The 20,404-nt window shown below is 54.2% G+C and overlaps 2 protein-coding genes and 1 non-coding gene across 5 annotated transcripts in view; 1 reads left to right on the top strand and 2 right to left on the bottom strand.

The window, feature by feature from the left end:
* The window catches only part of GGA3 (golgi associated, gamma adaptin ear containing, ARF binding protein 3), a 19,564-nt gene extending 1,584 nt beyond the window's left edge, over window positions 1-17,980 (bottom strand). Inside the window, exons 1-13 of one of the 2 annotated variants that reach the window (XM_006145826.3) lie at window positions 17,913-17,980; window positions 7,302-7,386; window positions 7,107-7,182; window positions 4,554-4,652; window positions 3,866-3,989; window positions 3,528-3,631; window positions 3,264-3,344; window positions 2,778-2,915; window positions 2,083-2,164; window positions 1,894-2,004; window positions 1,379-1,606; window positions 792-862; window positions 213-529 (exon numbers count right to left, since the gene is read on the bottom strand). In XM_006145826.3, the coding sequence (XP_006145888.1) occupies window positions 213-529; window positions 792-862; window positions 1,379-1,606; window positions 1,894-2,004; window positions 2,083-2,164; window positions 2,778-2,915; window positions 3,264-3,344; window positions 3,528-3,631; window positions 3,866-3,989; window positions 4,554-4,637 (1,340 nt within the window). In that variant the 5' untranslated portion in view covers window positions 4,638-4,652; window positions 7,107-7,182; window positions 7,302-7,386; window positions 17,913-17,980. Of the gene's footprint in view, window positions 1-212; window positions 530-791; window positions 863-1,378; window positions 1,607-1,893; window positions 2,005-2,082; window positions 2,165-2,777; window positions 2,916-3,263; window positions 3,345-3,527; window positions 3,632-3,865; window positions 3,990-4,553; window positions 4,653-7,106; window positions 7,183-7,301; window positions 7,387-17,193; window positions 17,362-17,912 lie in introns of those variants that run through there. The other variant, XM_006145825.3, reaches the window with a different exon arrangement.
* LOC114007349 (small nucleolar RNA SNORA14) lies at window positions 14,637-14,764 on the bottom strand. The gene has a single exon (XR_003548983.1). It is a non-coding gene; the product is annotated as a small nucleolar RNA SNORA14 (small nucleolar RNA).
* MRPS7 (mitochondrial ribosomal protein S7) overlaps window positions 16,708-20,404 on the top strand; it is a 4,298-nt gene continuing 601 nt past the window's right edge. Inside the window, exons 1-4 of one of the 2 annotated variants that reach the window (XM_014586773.2) lie at window positions 16,708-16,871; window positions 18,112-18,303; window positions 18,443-18,506; window positions 19,068-19,235. In XM_014586773.2, coding sequence (XP_014442259.1) covers window positions 16,744-16,871; window positions 18,112-18,303; window positions 18,443-18,506; window positions 19,068-19,235 — 552 coding nt within the window. In that variant the 5' untranslated portion in view covers window positions 16,708-16,743. Of the gene's footprint in view, window positions 16,872-17,384; window positions 17,632-18,111; window positions 18,304-18,442; window positions 18,507-19,067; window positions 19,236-20,404 lie in introns of those variants that run through there. The other variant, XM_006145827.3, reaches the window with a different exon arrangement.

Here is a 20,404-nt window from a genome sequence, read left to right as displayed (position 1 = left end):
GCAGCAGCCGCTGGAGAGAAGCGGGAGGAACCGGGTTTCACCAAGCCCGAGGTCCTGGGAGGCAGGAAGACAAAAGGCAAGTCAGAGGGCCTAAGCTGCTGAGCCAGAGCCAGCGCTCAGCCATACCTTGGCCTGTGGCCTGGCTGAGGGGCCACAGTGGATCCCCGCTCCTCAGGCCCAACCCCATACCCCACCCTTCCTCCCCTCATTACGCTTTGGCCTCTTGTAGGAGCTGGTCCAGAGTGTCCAGGTGGTGTAGGGTGCTGTCACCAGACACTGAGCCACAGTTCCCAGGGACTGTGGGCTCAGCCTTTGGGGTCAAAGCCGAGGCCAGGCCAGCAGAGAACAAGGAGCCTGCACTAGGAGCAGGAACGTTGGCTGGGACCCTGGGCGCTGGGAAGGGAGGCAGCAGGGGCGTTTGGGAGGTGCTCAAGGGTGGGACTGGGGGTTGGAGCAGAGGACCCTCTGAGCAGAAGCCAGTGGTAGCCACGGACTTGGCACCAAAGAAGTCCAGGTCGGATGGTTCACCCTACAGAGGAAAAGCAGGTGGTAGGGGCTGATCTGCAGCTCCCCACCCTCCCTCGTCACTGGGCATCAGAGGTGCAGCCTGTCAGTCCCACTGGACCTGCAGCCGCCAGAGCCAGAGCAGAGCCCTTAGAGGCATGCCCTGTTCCAGCCACCCAGGCAGTGGTCCCAGGGTAAGGGAGGCTGGGGCTCTGGTTCTGGCTCCAGCTCAGCGCAGTCAGACACCCAATCAAGCACATGAGTAGTTGCCCTCGCTGTGGCCCTACCTGGAACAGGTGCCACGGGCTAGTTCCCGCTGTCTCCTTGGGAGGGGCACTGGGGGCTGGGTCAGCAATGCCTGAGAACACAGAAGAAAACATGGGCTGCACTGGGGGTGCCACTGCTCGGGAGGCTGGAGGCCGTGCGGGAGGCTGAGGTTTGGTTCTGGGCTAGCCTGAACACCAGGCACAGTGGCGAGCCTGTGATCCTGGTTAATCTGGAGGTTAGATCAGGGAGACTGCAGCAGAGTGGGACCCTGTCAGAAACACCTCTCTCCTCTTCCCCTTCTTCCTCATGAAGGGCAAAAAAAAAACTTGAGAAGAGGTTCAGAGTTCAGGCAGCTCCAGCCTGAGGAGGGGCTACCTGCGGAACAGCGACAACGGGTGCAGGGGCTGGGGATGTGCTCTAGGCTGCCCCATGGAGGGGAGCAGAGTGGGACACTGTGCCTACCGGGAAGATGTCCTGGTGGCCTCAAGAAAAAAGGAACTTGACTCTGTCTACAGCTGGAGCCTCTGCCCACCTTGGACCTCCTGGTTCCAGAGCCTCCTTCCTCCGAAGGCCTTGCCAAAGCCCCTCAGCCTCCCTGAGGACATACCCAGGCAGAGCAGCTCTTCGTCCAGCAAGGAGAGGGCGTTGCTCGTGCTGTTGGGCCTGGGTGGGGCCTCGGCCTGGCTGGATGTGCGGCTGCGGGGAGGTCCTGTGGCCTGGGGGGGCGGAGGGAGGATAGGGATGCCTGAGGAAGCAGGGGCGGGGGCTGAATCCTTTGGTGTGTCCGACTCGGCAAGGTCGATGAGAGTGCCTTGGTTACTGGAGTGAAGGTTTCCTGAAGGGGTACAGGAGGAATCGGCTATTCCAGCAGCCACGAGTCAGGAGGCAGGACCCTGGGCACAGAGGCTAACGCACCAACCTCTGGCAGAAGCTGATGGCATTTCTGCCAGGGGCCACTGAAAGACAAGCTGGAGAAGGCAGGCCAGGAACCCCCCCTGCATCTCCTGGCCTCTGGGAAGTGAGGGGACTGCTTGGGATGCCTTAACCTCCCCATGTCAGCGTGCACCAGGGTCTGTGGGTGGGGCTGGGCTGCAGGGTCCAGAGGGAATCCAAGCACTGTACCTTCAGAGTCTGGCATGGCTGAGGTCTCACCATTAACAACCTGCCCCTCGATAATTGTCTTATAGGAGTTGATGACCCGGGAGAGGTTGTCACTGGCCTGCAGGATGTCCCCTAGAGCGGGAGAGAGTGACTCCCACGCATGTCCCAATCCCTGGCTCATCCCTGCCAACCAGTTTCCTCCCCACTCACCCAGACTACTGTCATTGTCCTCTGTCTCACTGGCTAGTTTAAATAAGGTTCGCCTCTTGCTCTCACACCGATCAAAGAGTTCCTGAAAGACACCCGTGACAGATCGCACCTACACGAGGCTCCAAATCTGACTCTGCTCGTGCCCGGAACGCAGGTCTCCTCAGAGAAGCACAGTCAGTTACCACAGGGCAGGGGCCGAGGCAAGCCACAGTCCACCTGAGACGCCTGTGCAGGCAGACTCCACTAGGCAGGTCCAGGGCAAGATGGGCCCTTCCTGCCTCCTGGGCGAGCACTGCCTCAGAGTCGCAGCGAAGCCTCTCTTCAAAGGCAGGGGTGAACACTCATCTCATTTAAGATGGGGATGCTGGGCCAGGCATGGTGGTGAAGGTGCTGGATCCCACATGGCTAACCATGTGGTTCAAGTCCTGGATCCCCATCTTGAAAAACACACCAGGCACTTGTGTGTGTGCCCAAATTCCCAAGGAGAATGGAGAAGGGACTGTGGCACGGTCACACCCCAGCCCCCGTGGTGTCTCTCATTTTCTCTCTCCCCAGCGTGCACATGCACCCAACAGCAAAATCCTATGAAAGGGGATGCCACCCTCCACCTCCCCGCTGCCCAGATATGAGCTCACGAGCAGCGAGCGCCCAGCCCAGTGACAGCAGGGACGCACTCCTGGAGGGCGATGGGCTACCTTCATGAGTTCCCGGTCTCCTTGCGAGGAGTCCTCGCGGCTGTAATGCAGCAGCATCTCGCCCAGCAGCTTCGCATTGTTGTTCACCTCCTCCAGGGTGTGCAGGCGCTTGGTCACCTTCTGGATCCGCGCCTCGTCCTGCCACCAAAGGACCAAGGAGAGCTCGACTGGCCCGTTTTCCCACTTTCAGGGGCTGAGTTCACGCCTCTTCACAACGCTAGAGCAGAGGCCAGGCCCCAAGCACCTTACAGGGCGGTTCCCGGTCCGGTCTGCAGGCCCCCAGCACTCCTGCCCTGCCCCACCCCTGGGGGCCCTCCTGGTCAACGGTCCAGCCTCTTCCACAGTGCGATGCTGCTGCTCCTGTTCTCAGCCTCTCCCGGCGAGGGCTAGCAGAAGCCACAAGGAATGGGCCTCACGTGCAGGGGAAGGCAGCAACTTTGGCTTGTGGCCGGGCCCCAACCCACGCAGAGACTCGGGCCCACTCACTTCCTTCACCATGGACTTTATGAGCTTGTTGGCCTCTTGCAGGTCATCGGGGTTCTTGCTCTTTAGCAGCTTGGCTAGGAGCTGGAGGAGAGGGTATTAAAGCTGAGGGGAAGGCAGCCACCGCCCCAACCCCAGGAGACGCCAGAGACAGCCTCCTTGTAGGGCTACCACGGGCCCTTCCTGGGCTGACTCCCACCTGGGAAACCCCACCCGCGCCCTCCTGGGCCGCCGCCCACCGGGAAACCCCACCTGTGCAGCCTTTACCTTGGATTTCTCCTCATCGTCAAATACAGGGTTTTTGGGACGAGGTGGCGGTGAGGGGATCAGCGTCCTGTCCGCAGGGGTCAGGGGGTCAGACTGCACTATGCCTGAAAGGACAGGGCACAGTGCGTTCAGGCTGTGGTCCCCCTGTCACCACTCCTCACATTCCAAGGGTCATATCCTGTAACAGGAAGCACGTCGGGCTCTGGATGGGACTGCTCTGGGGACAGATGCCTTCTCTGTAGGAAGAGGAGAGGGATCTAGGGCCCCTGGCATTCCCTTCCCTCTGTGCCCTGTCCAGCCTGTGGGGCTTCCGAGGCCTAGGGCAGGTGGACACCTACCCTGCCTCTTCAACATGTGGTAGGCATCTTTGATCTTGGCTTCTTCCGGCAGGGCCACTGTCCAGCTGTAGAGCAGCTCGATGATCTTGGTCTTCACTTTCTCAGACACCCTGTCCCCCAGGTACTAAGAGCAAAGGGAAGGGGACAACCCGGTAGCTGCGGGCTGGAGCGGGAAGTGCAGGCTCTGCGTGGGGATGACAGGGCTGCTTGAAACCAGTGGGTGTCAGGTGTGGGGACAGAGGTGGGGAGGGACCCCTGGGGAATGGTTGTGCCCACCTGGGCAATCTGAGCTTGGCAGGGGTAGGAGCACCTCACCATGTTTCCAAGCACAAACTGCCAGAAGCTCAAGAGGCTCTGAGCTCCAAGGAGCTCCTGAGAAGGCCTTTAGTATGCAAAACATCTGCCCCTGCTTTCAGGAGGTCGTAGACCCAGTTGATCTGGGGCCTGCGTCCTGTGCCACAGAGGACCCCAATCTGGCACCACACGCACAGCCACGCTGCACTGCTGTCGTGGGCTGGGAACCCTCAGAGCAGGCAGCCTGTCCCACAGCCATTTGGTCGCTCTGTCACTTCCAGCACCCAGTGTCCAAGAACAGGACGGACTCTTGGTCCCTGGAGACACTGCCGGGTGCTGGAAGCCAGAAAGGTGCAGACGGGAGGAACACAAAGTGAAGACGCTGCTGACTGACCTTTGGGGAGACAACTTTGATTAACTCATTCAGAAACCGGAACTTCCCCACTTCGCTGTGGAACCTCCTCCCGCAGTTCTTCATGCACGCCTCCAGCACCTACGGCCAAAGGGGAGCTTGCTGAGGGCGGGCCCCTGGCCCCTAGACAGCACCGGTGTGGGCTGAGCAGCAGGGTAACGACAGCTTGTCCCCCGGACCTGTGCGCCTCTGCTGAGCAGCCTGGATGCCAGGTCTGGGAGGTGCTGTGAGTCTGTCCTCCTGTTCTACAATGCGAAAACCCAGCCCAGGGGCATAACGAGTCTCTGCCTCAGGACCGAAGGGCCTTCCCACAACAAACTAACATTCCTTGGGGGCAAGGGTGCTCAGACTGCTTAAATCCCTCACCCTGAACAGACAACAGCATTCCTCCCTGCCCCCCACGTCCTCCCCTGACCTGTGCGGCCTGTAGCCCCTGGCCTGCAGTTCACACTGAGCGGTGCACGGCCTCTCAACTCCATTGACTTGGCTTCCTTTTTTATTTTTAATAGCCAGGTGTGTGTGCTCACCAGAGAGAGACAGAGACAGAGGACACCCCTCCAGTGGGGAGCAGTGGGTGCAGCCATGCTGCAATCCCTCCGTCTATGCACATTCATGTGCCTGGAGTGCTCCTTATGCCATCAGGGCTGTGACCACTGGGCCATGTGGCCAGCTTGCCTTCGGTTTTTTTTTTTGGAGAGGTTTTTGCTATAGGACGTGTGCAGTTGCCAGAAAGACAGAGAGATAGAAAGTGAGAAATCACCCCCCAAGGGGGTGGCCATATTACAATCCCTTCTCCATTCTCCTCTTAGGATCTTGGACACGCACGCACACACACCAGGTGTGAGTTCAAGCCATCAGGTCTGGGACTTACACCACGGTTGACTACATGGGAGTCCAGCGACATAGCCATTACGCCATTTCCTGGTCCTTTGGTTTAGGTTTTGTTTTGTTTTTTTTTTTTTGGGAGAGATTTTCACTGTAGGGCGCGCCAGACAGACAGAGAGAGACATAGAGACAGAAAACGAGAAATCACCCCCCAGGGGGGATGGTCACACCGCAATCCCTTCTCCTCCATTCTCCTCTCGGGATCTTGGGCACGCACGCACACGCGCCTGGGCGTGAGTTTTAAGCCACCGGGTCCGGGACACGAACCGCGGTCGACTACTTGGGAGTCCAGCGACATAGCCATTACGCTAACTGCTGGTTCCCCCTTGGCTTCAGTTTTTAAAGCACGGTTTCTTACTGTGGTCCTGCTGACAAGGTGCGATGGTCATTTTTTTGAGAAGGGGCATCCTGTACATTCTTCTTTTTTTTGGGGGGAGAGGGGAGAGGTTTTTGCTATAGGGCACATGTACTCGCCAGAGAGATAGAAAGCGAGAAATCACCCCCGCCCAGGGGGGATGGCCACACCACAATCCCTTCTCCATTCTCCTCTCGGGATCTTGGGCACGCACGCACATGCGCCTGGAGTGAGTTTAAGCCACTGGGTCCGGGATTCGAATTGTGGTTGGCTACATGGGAGTTCAGCGACATAGCCATTACGCTAACTGCTGGTCCTGATCCTGTACATTCTAGAATATTTAGCAGCATTCCTGGCCTCTACCCACCAGCTCCCACCAGCACGTCCCCTCCTAACAGCTGACAGCTGAGAACGTCTCCAGGTCTTACAAAGTCCCATGGTAGGCAAACCACCACCAGTTGAGAATCACTCTTTCAATGTCTTTGCTCTTCAGCTATTTAAGCGCCAGGTCCTCTGTCTAGCATTCTAGGGCCCAAACAAGGTTCAGGAAGAACCGGGATTCCCCTGCACTCAGCTACTCCCTGGTGTACGGGGGCAGGCAGCCCACAAGCGCCATGCACCACTCACTCGGCATCTCGAATTCATTGAGCCTGAATCTACACCAAGGTCCTCCCCTGTGGCCTGCCCCTTTGGTGTGATGCCAGCACTTTTTCAAAAATATTTATGTATTTAATTCCCTTTTTTTTAAATATTATTTTTTAATTTGACCAGGGAGAGACAAGAGAGAGAGAGAGAGAAAGGGAAAGTGAAAAAGCAAGCTGCCAGGCCTAGGACTCAAGCTGCGGTCCACCATGTAGGAATCCAGCACCTTTTAACCAGCAGGCCACCTGCCGGCCCCCATGATGCCTGCGCTCCTAACAGCCATTACTTCTGTCTGCAGAACCAATGGTGCTCGCCTGAGTCCTGGGTGGCCCAGTCCTCACTATCGAGGCAGCTTGGTCGGCAGCGTGCCAAGAAGCCTTCTCTGAGAGCCAGCTGGGCTCAGGGCCTCTGGGCGCCCTGCCTTGGCACCCCTGCTGGCAGGGCTCACTCTGTAGTCACCTCCTGAAGCCTCAGTGCTGGGCACAGTGGCATATGCATTTGTGGAATGGCTGGCTGAACATGTCTTCATTGAGGGTATTCCACTGGCTTTCGGACATACGCCCTGACACCATCGGGAAGCCCGCAGGGACATGAGGGAAGGCCTGGGCAGGGGAAGACTCACTGCTTCCACCTCTGGAGAGAGAAGGACCTACCGTCAGGGCCTGGACTGCCTCCCATTCCTGCGGCGACTGGATCTTGTGGGCCAGCAGTCGGACGGCAATCTGTGGCCTGGGGACGAGCAGGGCTCGCTGTCACACACTGACATGGGCCATCTGGGTAGGGGTCTTTGGCCGCAGTTTTGACTTTTCCAGTCAGCTCTCACCTGCCCCAACCGCACTGAGACTCACCCTTCAAGCTCTTTGTTGATCTGATCACAGAAGCCAATGATGTATTCCCAGTCCTCCTGGCGGTTGGAAGGATTGGTGGCTTTATCTTGGGACAGAACAAAGAGGACAGCTGTTATGAAGAGCAAGGAGAACACAATAAAAAGTTTTCTTTACAATTTTTAGGCACTCAGTTTGCTTCCAAATTCACTCAAGCCTCAGCAGGGCAGTGGGGCTGCTGTCAGACACGCACACTGCTCCCCGCCCAGCATCCGAAAGTGACGGGTGGAAGAGAAGACACCCCTCTGCCTCATGGGGCTTTGAGCGGATCAGGAGCAGCAGCACAAACAGGGAAATCAACACAAGTGACCGAGGTGTCAGCAATAAAAACCTCCGGGAAATGTGCAAAGAACACTCCGCCACATACAACAGGCTAAGTGCTAAACGAGCAGGGCTCTGGAGAGTGGGCTGGGCAGTGGTACACGGTAAGGGGTGTCTGCCGGGCAGCCCACAGCCGCAGGCTGCTTGCTCACACCGAGGCCTTTCTGAGTACCGCAGGCGTGCACGCGCCCATGGTGTAATGATTACGTCGCTGGACTCCCACATGGACGATCACAGTTTGCGTCCTGGACCTGGAAGTTTGAAACTCATGCTGGGTACATGTGCATGCATGCCCCAAATCCCAAGAGAATGGAGGAGGAGAATGGAGGAGAAGGGATTGTGGCATGGTTATCACCCCGGTGGGGGGGGCACTGAAAGATGTTTTAAGCTATAACCTTACTTAATGCTTTTTTTTTTTTTTAGAGGGTTTAGTGTGTGCACTCGCCAGAAAGACAGAGAGAGATAGAGAACGAGAAATCACCCCCCAGGGGGCAAGGTCACACAGCAATCCCTTCTCCATTCTCCTCTCAGGATCTTGGGCACGTACACACACGCACCCGGCATGAGTTTAAGCCACCGGGTCCAGGACTCAAACCATGGTTGGCTACACGGAAGTCTAGCAACACAGCCATTACGCCAACTGCTGGTCCCATGCTTAATATTTTTTAATTCTTAAAAAATTTTTCCCCATTGGAGCCAGCAGGTGGCAGGGTGGCTAAGGCACTGGACTCCCACAAGGCTGATGGGGGTGAGAGTCTCAGACTTGGTGGCTTAAAAAAAAAAATCACACCCAGCCCATGTGTGTATGCCCAAAACCCCAGGAGGAGAATAGAGAAGGGACTACACCATGGCCACCCTCCCGAGGGGGTGATTTCTTACTTTCCCTCTCACTATGTACCTCTAGCGAGCACACACGTTCCATGACAAAAACAAAACATTTTTCATTTATTCATAATAAACTGTGTATGTTCACATGTAAAAGAAAGAGAAGAGCACCCTCCCCAGGGCCTGAGTCACACCGTGATCCCCTTCCTCCCTGGGCCTCCGGCCAGTCGTGGCTTGGATACCAACACAGGGGTCGAGTGTCTTTCAGGCCGACGGGGCCAGAGATTCAGTCCACTCGTGGGCTCTGGCTTCTCCTGAGTAGACATGACCTCTGCGCCAGACCCGGCCTGGTGCGGAAGTGACTTTGAGACTGCGCATGACACCAGTCACTGCCAAGCCGGGCCCCATCCCTGTGCAATCCGGCCCCCAGGAGCACGGAGACAGCTCGGCCTGAACAGCTCCACCCCTGGCTTAAAAGGCTTCCCACCGTCAAGCACAGACAAGTGCTGGGGAGTTCTCTGAGGGTCCCTCCGGGTTACGATCCAGGGACTACACGTAGTCATGCTCTGCACGACGAGGTTTCAGCCAACAGTGAGCTGCACACCTGACAACGGCCCGTCAGACCACACACATGGCCACGATGTACTGAGGCCATGCCACACGGGCTTGTGTACGCACAAGGAGGCTCGCACACGTGCATTTCTCAGAACACATCCCTGCTGTCAGGTAACACTGGACTGCGGTCTGGGCCCTCCTCCCTCAGCCTCAGAACTGTGCCTACCAAGGACAAGGACGGCCCAGCTGAATGCACTTAACTGGGTGCCCACTTTGGGGTCACATCTGGAGGCCCCCTCTTTGAAAAAGCACTCTCGAGCTGTTTGCTAAATTTAGTGTTTCAGGTTGAGAAGACAAACAGAAGGCTGGAGTCACACATCCCTTTAGAATAGCCGTCTCTTTGCATGCCCCCCACCAGGGCCCGAAGTGGAGGAACAGCCAACAAGGTGCATCAGAATTCTGGGGCTCAGATTTCTCACAATTCTGAGTCTTTCCGTAAGAATCACTGACCAGATGACCAAATCCTAACAGGGACTTCAGCCCCTCCATGGAACAGGGCTCCCGAGCTCTGAGCAGACACCTCCCGAGGCAGGGCTGGACCTGCTGGGCAGTACTTCTGCTCTGGCTGCAGGGAGAAGATTCTGACAGTTTAGATTCCTACTCAGATGTGGAAAAAGTGTTTCTAATCTTGAAAGAGAATTAGCAGCCGTTCAAAATATCAAGTCGGGCCAGCCACAGTGACACCGTGGTAGCACATGCACTGCGATGCTCGTCGCCACGGGGCAGGTCCCGAGCTTGTGTCCAGAGGTCTTCCAGTGCGAGCCGGATACATGTACGCCTGGATCTGGGCTGGTTGAGGCTGGGGCGGAGTGTGTGTAGAGATCCTGATGGAGGAAGGGGCCTCTGCCTCCCTCTCTCATGGAAGAAGTAAATGAAAATAAAACCATGGGATGAGGGGAAAGATCAAACTTGGAGAGAAGGGAGATTAGTTCAGTCAAGGGTAGCCACCTGAAGGAGAGCCCGGACAGCCACGGGTTTACAGTGACCTGCTAGCTACCCACTTCCAGAGAAACCGCGGTCTCCCCCAGGCGCTGTGTGGCTTTCTCACTAATCCTTAACATCTGAGATACTTGCAATTCTCACTTGACACCAAGAAGCTGCAGGATACAAAAATAAGACGGTCTGAGGAGTCATACCCGCCCAACGCTATTACGGCTCTGAGAACAGTCACATCCTCCCGGTGGGAGAAAGATGAGCCCACTCACTTCCTCTGTTTGCAGTGGGAAAAACACCTTCCAAATAGAGTAAAACGTGGACCCCTCGCCCCCATAAGCAGCAGGCGTCTTCCAAACAAGAGTTTCTACAGCACCTGCTTCCAAGACACTCCTACTGACTTTCTGCCTCTGTTCAACGCTAGACCCGTTTCTTTCACCTAGGTAGACCTGGCACCAACCTGCAGGGTCGTGGGTCCCCGGGCCTACACGTGTTGGTGCGGTGGTCCCTTCTAAGCATGTCCTTCGGCTCTCCATGCAGCCCAGAACGCGGACCTCACTCACGGAACTAGAGTAAACTTTGGATAATGCTGGGTGACTCGCTCTCCATCTGCCCACTGCTGTCCTCAGCACAAACACAGAGCCATCCACTCTGACACGCTCTACCGCTTGGCACAAGCCTCCCCTATAGACCCTGCCTTCCAGCACTGCCCCCTGGGCTCCGCTCTGACTCACTGCTTTTTCTATTTTCGGGTCTCTGTTGAAAGCCTCATTCTGTTCTGTCTGCAACTCTGGCTCCCCTGCTTTTATTTTCAGCCTAAGTCCATTGCTAGCTTCGACTATGGCAGGACCTCAAAATGTCATATAGGCATGATGCTACGGTTTGAATGTGTCCTCCCAAAACAGTCGTTTTGGATTCTGGTTGTTGATGAAGACAGTGAGGGTGGAGGCTGTCGTGGCGACGTGGCAGTAACGTGCCGTCAAGTGAGGCTGAATCCATCTGGAAAGTTGCCAGTTTGGCCCCCTGGTCAACCGGTACACGCCAGGCTCATGCAGCCCTAACCCTGGCTGGCTGGGAAGGCTGTGGGGACTGCAACATGGGATCCTGTTGACTTAAAAATAAACTCTTTGGGGCCAAGCAGATAGCGTAGCAATTACATCGCTAGACTTCCACATGGCTGACTGTGGTTCGAGTACTAGACCCAGTGGTTTCTAACTCAGGCCGGGCATGTGTGTCCGCCCAAAATCCCCAGAGGAGAAGAGAGAAGGGACTGCAGCATGGCCATCCCCCCTGGGAGGTGATTTCTCACTTTCTTTCACTGTCTCTCCTGTGAGTGTATGTGCCCTAAGACAAAAATCTCTCCCCAAAACAAACTCTTCAAAGTTCACTTACCTATTTTTTCTTTTTAAAAAAGTGAATTTTATTTATAATTATTATTTTAAAATTTGCTGTATGTGGTGCCAGTAAGGGCGCTGGACTCCCACATGGTCAACCATGGTTTGAGTCCCAGACCTGGTGGCTTACTTTTTCACCCCCACCCCCACGTCCCTCTCTGGTTAAATTAAAATAAATAAAGCTAAATAAAGTACCTAAAAAATAAATTTGCTATATGGCATGTGCACTTACCAGAGAGAGATGGAGAGACAGAGAGAGAAAGCCAATAGGCCTGAGACTCGAACCCTAGTTGACCATGAGGGAGTCCAGTACCTTTAGCACCATGCCACCTGCTGGTCTCCCTATTTTTTCTATGAGTAAGAGACATGGAGTAGTTCCAACACGGTCCTGATGATGTGATCCACCCCCAGCCCCAGGTCATGGGCATGCATGTTCCCAGTGTACTCGGGGAGGTCTCCGGATGTAAATCTGGAATCTTTCCATGTGAATCAACCTCACAGTGTTGTGTTCTACTGCTGAGTGACCAGATCTGGGCCCAATTAATAAACTTTAAGAAGTGTGTGTTGGGGGGGAGCAGCAGATAGTATGATAGTTAAGGTGCTAGACTCCCAACATGGCTGACTACGGTTCAAGTCCTGGACTCAACAGCTTGAAAATCATGCTGGTCATGTGTGTGTGGGTGCCCAAGATCCCAGGAGGAGAATGGAGAAGAAGCGACTGTGGTGCAGTCATCCCCCAGGGGGTGATTCCGCGTGTTCCCTCTTAACCTCTCTCTAGTGAGCTTATGCGCTCTATGGCAAAAACCTAAAAGAAAAAAAAAAGATGGAAACAATCAAACCAAGGGATTAAGAGGTGAGAACAGGCCCTGTCACCATTGTGCACTGATAGTCACCACTAGGTAAGATGAAAGCCACGTGGGAGGCTCAAGTTAGAGGCCAGGTTTCAGTTCCTGGGCAAACTTCAACACCCCAGGCATGTAAGCCTAGCGAAACAGGAGGTTAATTGGTCGGTTTAGAAGAGGGAGGGGTGAGCAGGTGGCGTGGTGGTTAAGGGCGCTGGACTCCCACATGGCTGACCACAGTTTGAGGACCTGGCAGCTTGCTTTCTCACTTTCTCTCTCTCTCTGATCAAACAAAATAAAGTAAATAAATAAGGTTAGCTTTATTTATTTATTTAAATCATTTTAATTATTTATCTTATTTCATTTTATAAATTTTGTTAAATAAAATGGTCAAGTTAAAATAAGTAAATAAATGAATTAATAAATCAATGAAATTAACTTTATTTATTTTAATGTGACTGCAGAAGGACATAGTGAGAGACAGAGAGAGAGAGAGAGAAAGCAAGCAAGCCATTAGGTCCAGGATTCGAACCACGGTCGGCCATGTGGGAGTCCAGCGCCCTTAACCACCACACCATCTGCTGGCCCCAAAAAAATAATTCTTAAAGAAAAAGAAGAGGGAATACAGCAAAGCGGACACACTCAGACAGACATGCATGCTCTTGCTGTCTCACCATATGACACATTATGCTGCCCTGAGACTGCAGAGTCCCCAGGAAGACTCGCCCTTGACCCTGACCCTCCAAAGCCATGAGCTAAATAAACGTCTGTTCATCGATCCCCAGTGTGGCACTTAGCTGTCATCGACAGAGAAACGGACTAAAGCAGAGGGCCAGGGCAGCACAGACTACCATCTCAGCGTGGCCAGACAGTCCGGGGAAGGCCGTTCTATGTCACAGGAACAGGCAGACACAAGAACATGGGCTGGAAAGCGAGTCAAGAATCACCCTCCAGTGCTAGGGTCTTGAATCAAAAGAGAAACTCAGTCAGACACCAAATCTTTATTAAGCGCCCACAGAAAATGAAGTACACATGGGTCAGCCAGGGGCTTGGTGGGTAAAGGAGCTGAATCTCACGTGGCCGATTGTACAGTTTGAGTCCAGGACCCGGAGGCTTGAAAAACATGTTGGGTACCTGGGTGTGCATACCACATCCCCTGGGGGATGGGGGTGCTTTCTCTTTCTCTCTCTCTCAAGTCTTTATGATCTACAACAAAGAAAAAAAAAAAAGAAAAAAGAAAAAGAAGCAAACAGAATGCAGGACCCCTGAGGGAATACAGAAAAAGTTTAAGACCCAGATCCTATTCTCTAAGAGGTTGTGCTGTTCTAGTTCAACACATGATGAAAAAAAAGTAATCAGTACACAAAACCGGACTCTGTAAGTGCTAATTTAGTATAGAAAGAATCTTTTTAAAAAATTGTTGCTGGGGCCAGCAGGTGGTATGGTGGTTAAGGTGCTTGATTGCCACATGGCCAACCGGGTTCAAGTCCCAGATTTGGCAACTTGCTTTCTCATTTTCCCTCTTTCTCTCTCTCTCTATTGAGTGCACACGCCCTACAGCAAATTACAACAATAATAAATTAAATTAAATTAAATTAAAAAAAGGAGGGACCAGCAGTTAGCGTAATGGCTATGTCGCTGGACTCCCACGTAGTTGACCGCGGTTTGAGTCCCGGACCTGGTGGCTTAAACTCACGTCGGGCGCGTGTGCGTGCGTGCCCAAGATCCTGAGAGGAGAATAGAGGAGAAGGGATTGCAGCATGGCCATCCTCCCTGGGGGGTGATTTCTCGCTTTCCGTATGTCTGGCGAGTGCACGCGCCCTATAGCAAAAAACTCTCCAAGAAGAAGAAAAAGAAAAAGAACTCGTCACTGGCCAGCTCCATGGTAGGCGGCACCTACCTACCTATCTACCTAGAGAAGCTAGATCCTAGATGGCAACAGTGGCTTGAATCCCCAGTCCTGTCAGCTTGGGGCATGTGTGCAAGTGCCCAAGATGGATGCGCTGGGGAACTGGAGAAGGGGGATCAGACAGACCCTGTAGAAAGTGCTCATCTCTTCCTCACCTGCTCTATCATGAATAAAGAAAAATACAAAACCAAAACTCACACCACTTCTCCTTCCCAACTTCCCCATTTCTATAAATCGTGCCACCATTCAAAAGTCCCCTGTTGCCCTGCCCCCAGCACCCAGGTTGAAAACCCCACCCTTGTCTCCTCTCTTCCTGTTTCTATCAGTCCTGCAGTCCCTTTCTCTGCAATTTTTTTTGAGAATTTACAAAATATTTATTAAAACAGACTTGCTGCAAGACGCCACTTCAGCATTCACGGTGGCTCACAATGGTTTTGATTTCCCTCCCGAAAGCTCTCCTAGATGTCGCAGGTTTGAAATAAGACCGAGCCACAGAAGCGCAGTCCTTTGGACTCTCTGCGTTGCTGTAGCATTCACTCATATCCTGGAAGCACAGAGTCAGGCTACCAAGAGGGTTTAAGAATGCATAAGGAGGGGGACCAGCAGTTAGCATAGTGGCTATGTTGCTGGACTCCCATGTATTCGACCACGGTTCGAGTCCCAGTGGCTTAAACTCACGCCGGGTGTGTGTACGTGCGTGCCCAAGATCCTGAGAAGAGAATGGAGGAAAAGGGATGTGGTTTCTGTCTGTCTGTCTCTCTCTGTCTTTCTGGCAAGCGCATGTGCCCTATAGCAAAAACCTCTCTTAAAAAAAAAAAAAAAGGAGGGACCAGCAGGGCAGGTGGCAAGGTGGTTAAGGCGCTGGACACTCCCACATGTCCCGGACCTGGGGTCTTGCTTTCTCACTCACTCACTTTCTGTGTGTGTGTCTTTTTCTGGCCAAATTAAAAATAAATGACTAAATAAAATTAAATAAATAATAATAATTACTTTTTGTAAAAAAAAAAAAAAAAGAAAGAAGAAAAGAGAATGCAGAAGGAAACTGCACTGGATCTGGTTAGGACTTGGGCTCAAAGCTGAATACAAAAACCAGGATTTCAAACTGGAAACAGCTCTGCAAGTTCCTAAAGTGTTAACACAAATTAAAGGGCATTTACAAAGCAAAACAAAACCAGAAAAAGCTTCCAAAATAGAGGGAACCCTGAGGGCAGGAGGGCTTCCCTGGCAGCCTCCCTTGCAGGGATGGGAGGGCAGGCAGGAGGGGCCAGGGCCCACCCACATTCTCACAGCCTGTTCTTGAAGCTGGGGTCACTCTGGCGCTTGTGGTCTAAGTAAATGCAGTGCCCAATGAAGAGAGGGCCCCTGCACACACAGGCGGCAATGGCGCGGTTCCGGCCCAGAACACCAGATGTGGGCCCCGAAGCCTCTGTGCCCGCACACACTGCTCACACCCATCCCAGTCGGCCAGAGAGGCAGGAGCCCCTCCCCTCACCACTTCCAGTCCCCACTGTATGTGGCCCCAGGACGTCCAAGGCCTGCAATTTTTTTTGTAATCTCTCTCCCTTCACTTCTCATCCCTGTTCGCCTTTAACCACCATGCCACCTGCTGGCCCCATATTTTAATTTTTATTATTATTATTTAATTTGACCAGGGAGAGAGACAGTGAGAGAGGGAAATTGAAAAAGCAAGCCACCAGGTCTGGGATGCGAACTGCAGTCTGTCATGAGCCAGTGCCCTCAACCACCTGCCAGTCCCATAATTTCCCATTTTTATCCCCTGCTAAGTCTCCGAAGGAACTTCTTGCCAGAAACAGCTGAGCGGGTTACGTGTGCCCCAGCGGATGTGCTCCCTCCACCTCACCAGTGTCTTCTCAGCTGCCCATTCTCATAATTTAAGGCCTAGCTGGGCAAGTGGCTTGGAGACAGGGCGTCCTCTTTCCGTGGAACTCTGGCTGTGGTGACTGCTCTGCTAGAATACTCGGTGAACGAACTTACTGGCTGGTATAGCACTCTGAGCTCCTTGGAGAACAGTTCCACACAGTACTTTGTGAACTGCCTGCAAGGCGTTTTGCAAATGTAATGTCATTTTTTCCTCCCTTTGGAGATGTGTGCCCCTTTAAGCCGGAGGTGAACAGCCCGAAGAGGGGGCCTTACTAGGAAAGAGAAGGGAAACGGAAGGAACAGGCATCACCTCCGAGAGCCTGAAGGCTCTGCTGAGAAAGCCCAAGGCAAGCAGCACCTAGGCGGCTTCCTCCTCGTTACTCAAGGAAGACTGCAGGGAGTTTAGCCTACAGGACGGTTCACTTAATGCTTGGCAGCGAACTGCCCGCTAACAACAGCACCCGCATTTCCTACAGCGAACGGCAATTACAGAGATGCGCCGCCGTCATCACAGCTGGGCTCCGATGCTTAACACAGACGGGGTTGTAGACAAATGACCCCGGCGCGTTCAGACGGTCAAGGGTGTGCGTGCGAGCGGGAACAAGGCAGCGCTCTGGTTCACCGCCCGCCGCTCTTTGCGAAATCATTTCGAGCATTCTGCCTGGGCGGAGCGGTCACTCGAATGCATGGGCACAGTTCTGAAGCTGCCAGGCGTGTGCACCGCCGGCACCCCCGGACGCCCCAAGCTTCTGCCCAAATCCAGAGCTTTTCCCTTCGCCAGGGTTGGGGGCAAGGGTCCCGGAGTCACCGCCCGGTGAGGCTCCTCAGTCTCCCCACAGCGCCGATGCACGTCAGCCCGAAGAACACGGCTGTGGCTTTCCCGAGCCTGCGGCGCGCAGACAGGACCCCCAGCTCTCGCCGCCGCGCTCCAGGGCTGGAGGACGCGCCGCAGCGAAGGGAGCGAGGCCGAGCGCCCCGTTCGGGAAGGGGCGTGATCCGCAGGGCTCGCGGCCGGGACCAGCCCAGGCGGGGGCTGCCAGGCGGCAGCGCCGCGGAGCCCCGGGAGGGGACGTGGGGGTGAGGAGAGGGACCGCTCGGCAGCTCGGGGACAGGCAGAAGCGACCGCCGCTACTCACTGAGCCAGGACTCCAGGCTTTCCCCTTCCGCCTCCGCCATATTGCAGCCGCCCGGGCCGACCCCGCGGCGTCAAAGCTCGCGAGATTCTGCACGAGAGGAGCCGGGGCGGGGCCTGCATGGGGGCCTGAGAGGAGCGGGTGCCGCCACCGAGGGTCGTGCCAGAGAGTGCAACGGATCTTGGAGGGCGAGTGTTTCTGTTTGGCTCCTCCTGTTAGACCTTGGAGCGAGAGGCTCCAGCGTCCGGGTCAATGGAGTGAAATGCAGAAGCGGGCCCCGTGCGGTCTTTAGCCCGTCTCCCGTCGCGTGCTCAGGCGCGCCGAGGGCAGTCCTGTGGGGTCCTCGCGGCCAGCCAAGATGGCCGCCGCCGCAGTGAAGGCTGTGCGAGGGTGGTCTGGCCGGGCGCTGGGCTTGCGGCGTGCTCTCCTACCGCTCCCAGGGTGAGAGGGCCCCGGGCAGCTGGGGGCGCCGCTTGGGCCTTCACGGAGGGACCTATGGGAAAGAAGGGGACCTTGGCCGCGCGGGGACCCGGAGAGACCACTGCCCTCGATGCCGGCATATCTGAATTCAGACCTTTAGCTAAGTGACCTAGGGCCAGTCCGAAGGCGCAGTGACCGTCATTTGCGGGTTCAGTTTACCCAAGGTTCTAACAGGGGTGTTGGAGTCGTGTATGTGTGGGAGTTGGGGGAAGAGATGCAAGGCCGGGGGAGGCCGCCCTTACCGTTAGCACTTGACAGGAAGGGGGCTTTGCCGGCTTGTTTGGGGAGCTCTAGTACCTCTTGGGGCAAGTGCCCAAATTACTGCGGCTCAGGTTTAGCAGTTTCACGCCACTGTTGTCAGCAGCTTGGCGAAATGCCTATTGTTAAGTCAAGCTTATCCACTGTGGAGTCAGCCCTTGCTCGCCTCCTCCCTCCCCCCAGGATAACCCAGGTGAGGTGGAGCCGCTATGGCCCTGAATACAGGGACCCCCAGGTCGACAAGGAACATTACCGCAAGTCTGTGGACGAGCTCACTGAAGAGGAGAGGTATGATCAGGAGCTCAAGAAGACTCAGCTCATCAAGGCTGCGCCAGCCTCGAGAACAAGCTCTGTGTTTGAAGACCCACTGATCAGGTTAGGTGGTAGATGGAACTACCTCTGTTCTGTGGTCTGGGACTGTCCCAGGGAACTGAGATTGTCGCCGGGAGGGTCACCAGGAGGGATTCTGTGCTACAGCCTGGGAAAGCTAAACATGTCGCTCTTCTCCTTGAAGTAAATTCACCAACATGATGATGAAAGGAGGGAACAAAGTGCTGGCCAGATCACTCATCACACAGGTGAATAGTGCCTCGCCCCTCGGTCACCTCTTCCCAGAGTTTTGTACTTGATTTTTTCAGTTTAGCTGGAAAGAGAATGGATAAACCTGTATTAAAATTAACTTCCTTTGGGGGTGGCAGGTGGCTTGGTGGTTAAGGGCACTGGACTCCCACATGGCTGACTGCGGTTTGAGTCCCAGACCCCGCGGCTTGCTTTCTCACTTTCCCTTTCTTTCTCTCTGTCTCGCTCTGAACCTCTCTGGTCAAATTAAAATAAATGAATAAAAATAAATAAAGTCAAAATAAAATTTTTTAAAAATTAACTTCCCTCTGTGTGTGGGGTGGGGACTTTACTGAGGTCCTGTAGGAGTTAAAACTGCCATTTTCCATATTGCATCATAAATCTCAGCTCACTCGTTCTGCCCTGGTCTAGCCAAGGGGAGACACTTGGCTTCATCTTGGATGTGCCGAGGGAGGAGCTGCTCAGCCCTCAAATGAGGGGAGAGGGGGCAGGGTGCTAGCTTCGGTGGGTAGACCCATTAGAGAATCTGGGGCAGCCTCTACCACTGTGTCCCTTTGCAGACTCTGGAAGCCGTGAAGAGGAAGCAGTTCGAGAAGTACCGTGCTGCTTCTGCAGAGGAACGGGCGAACATCGAACGCAACCCCTACACCATCTTCCACCAAGCCCTAAAAAACTGTGAGCCTGTGATTGGGCTGGTGCCTATCCTTAAGGGTGGCCATTTCTACCAGGTGAATGGTGGGGCAAGGAGTCAGGGGTGCCCACATGGGAAACAAGATTGGTGGGAGGGCCAGAGTTGGGCCAAGATAAATAGCTCTCTAGAGACTGAGGACTGTTAGGAGCTGCTCATCTGAGCCCAGTGGTGTAAAAATCACGGGCAGAAGATGGGAAAGGCAGAGAGCTAAGAAGTATGTAAATGATATCTTCGGGAGCCCCCGGCCTCGCCTTGTGTCCAACATCTTGTGTGTCCTAAATTGTGCACTTCTCATGGGGAGGGACTGTGTTTATGTCCCTCCTTCATAAGCCTGTGTCTAGCATTAGTGTTAAATCCTTTAATGATGCTTCATCACCGATTGTTGACTTGACCGAGGTATCTCTAACATGGTGTTTCATTACTTTTTTTTTTTTTTTTTTGGAGAGGTTTTTTTCGCTATAGGGCACGTGCGCTCGCCAGACAGACAGAGACAGACATAGAGACAGAAAGCGAGAAATCACCCCCCAGGGGGGATGGTCATGCCGCAATCCCTTCTCCTCCATTCTCCTCTCGGGATCTTGGGCACATACTCACACGCGCCCGGCGTGAGTTTTAAGCCACCAGGTCCGGGACGCGAACCACGGTCAACTACGTGGAAGTCCAGCGACATAGCCATTACGCTAACTGCTGGTTCCCCAGTGTTTCATTACTTTTCATTGTCATGAATGGGCTTGTTTGTTTTGGAGAGGTTTTTACTATAGGGTGCGTGCACTCACCAGAAGGAGAGACACAGAAAGCGAGAAATCATCCCCCAGGGGAGAGGGCCATGCCATAATCCCTTCTCCATTTTCCTCTTGGGATCTTGGGCATTCATGCACCCACGCCCGGCGTGAGTTTAAGCCCCGGGTCCAGGACTTGAACTGCAGTTGACTACATGAGAGTCCAGTGACAGCCATTACGCTAACTGCTGGTCCCATGAATGGGCTTTCGTATCTTTGTTAACATGAACTCCATCAGCATAGAGACTTTCTCACTAATATCGGCATCTCTAGTGTCTGTCCTGACACCTGGCACATGGTGAGGACCTGGTAAGTGATTCCTGGACAGAGGGTCTTGTTTTTAGGCACTGGTAGTCAGAGATGGCTCAGTAGCCTCAGCTATCGGGCTTTTTCCAACTGGGGCTTCTAGTCTACTTAGCGGAGCCTC

The sequence above is a fragment of the Tupaia chinensis genome, unplaced genomic scaffold (assembly GCF_000334495.1).
Source record: "Tupaia chinensis unplaced genomic scaffold, TupChi_1.0 Scaffold000159_1, whole genome shotgun sequence".
NCBI lineage: Eukaryota > Metazoa > Chordata > Mammalia > Scandentia > Tupaiidae > Tupaia > Tupaia belangeri.
Note: the sequence above shows the minus strand (reverse complement) of the source record. Positions and strands in the feature narration are given on the sequence as shown.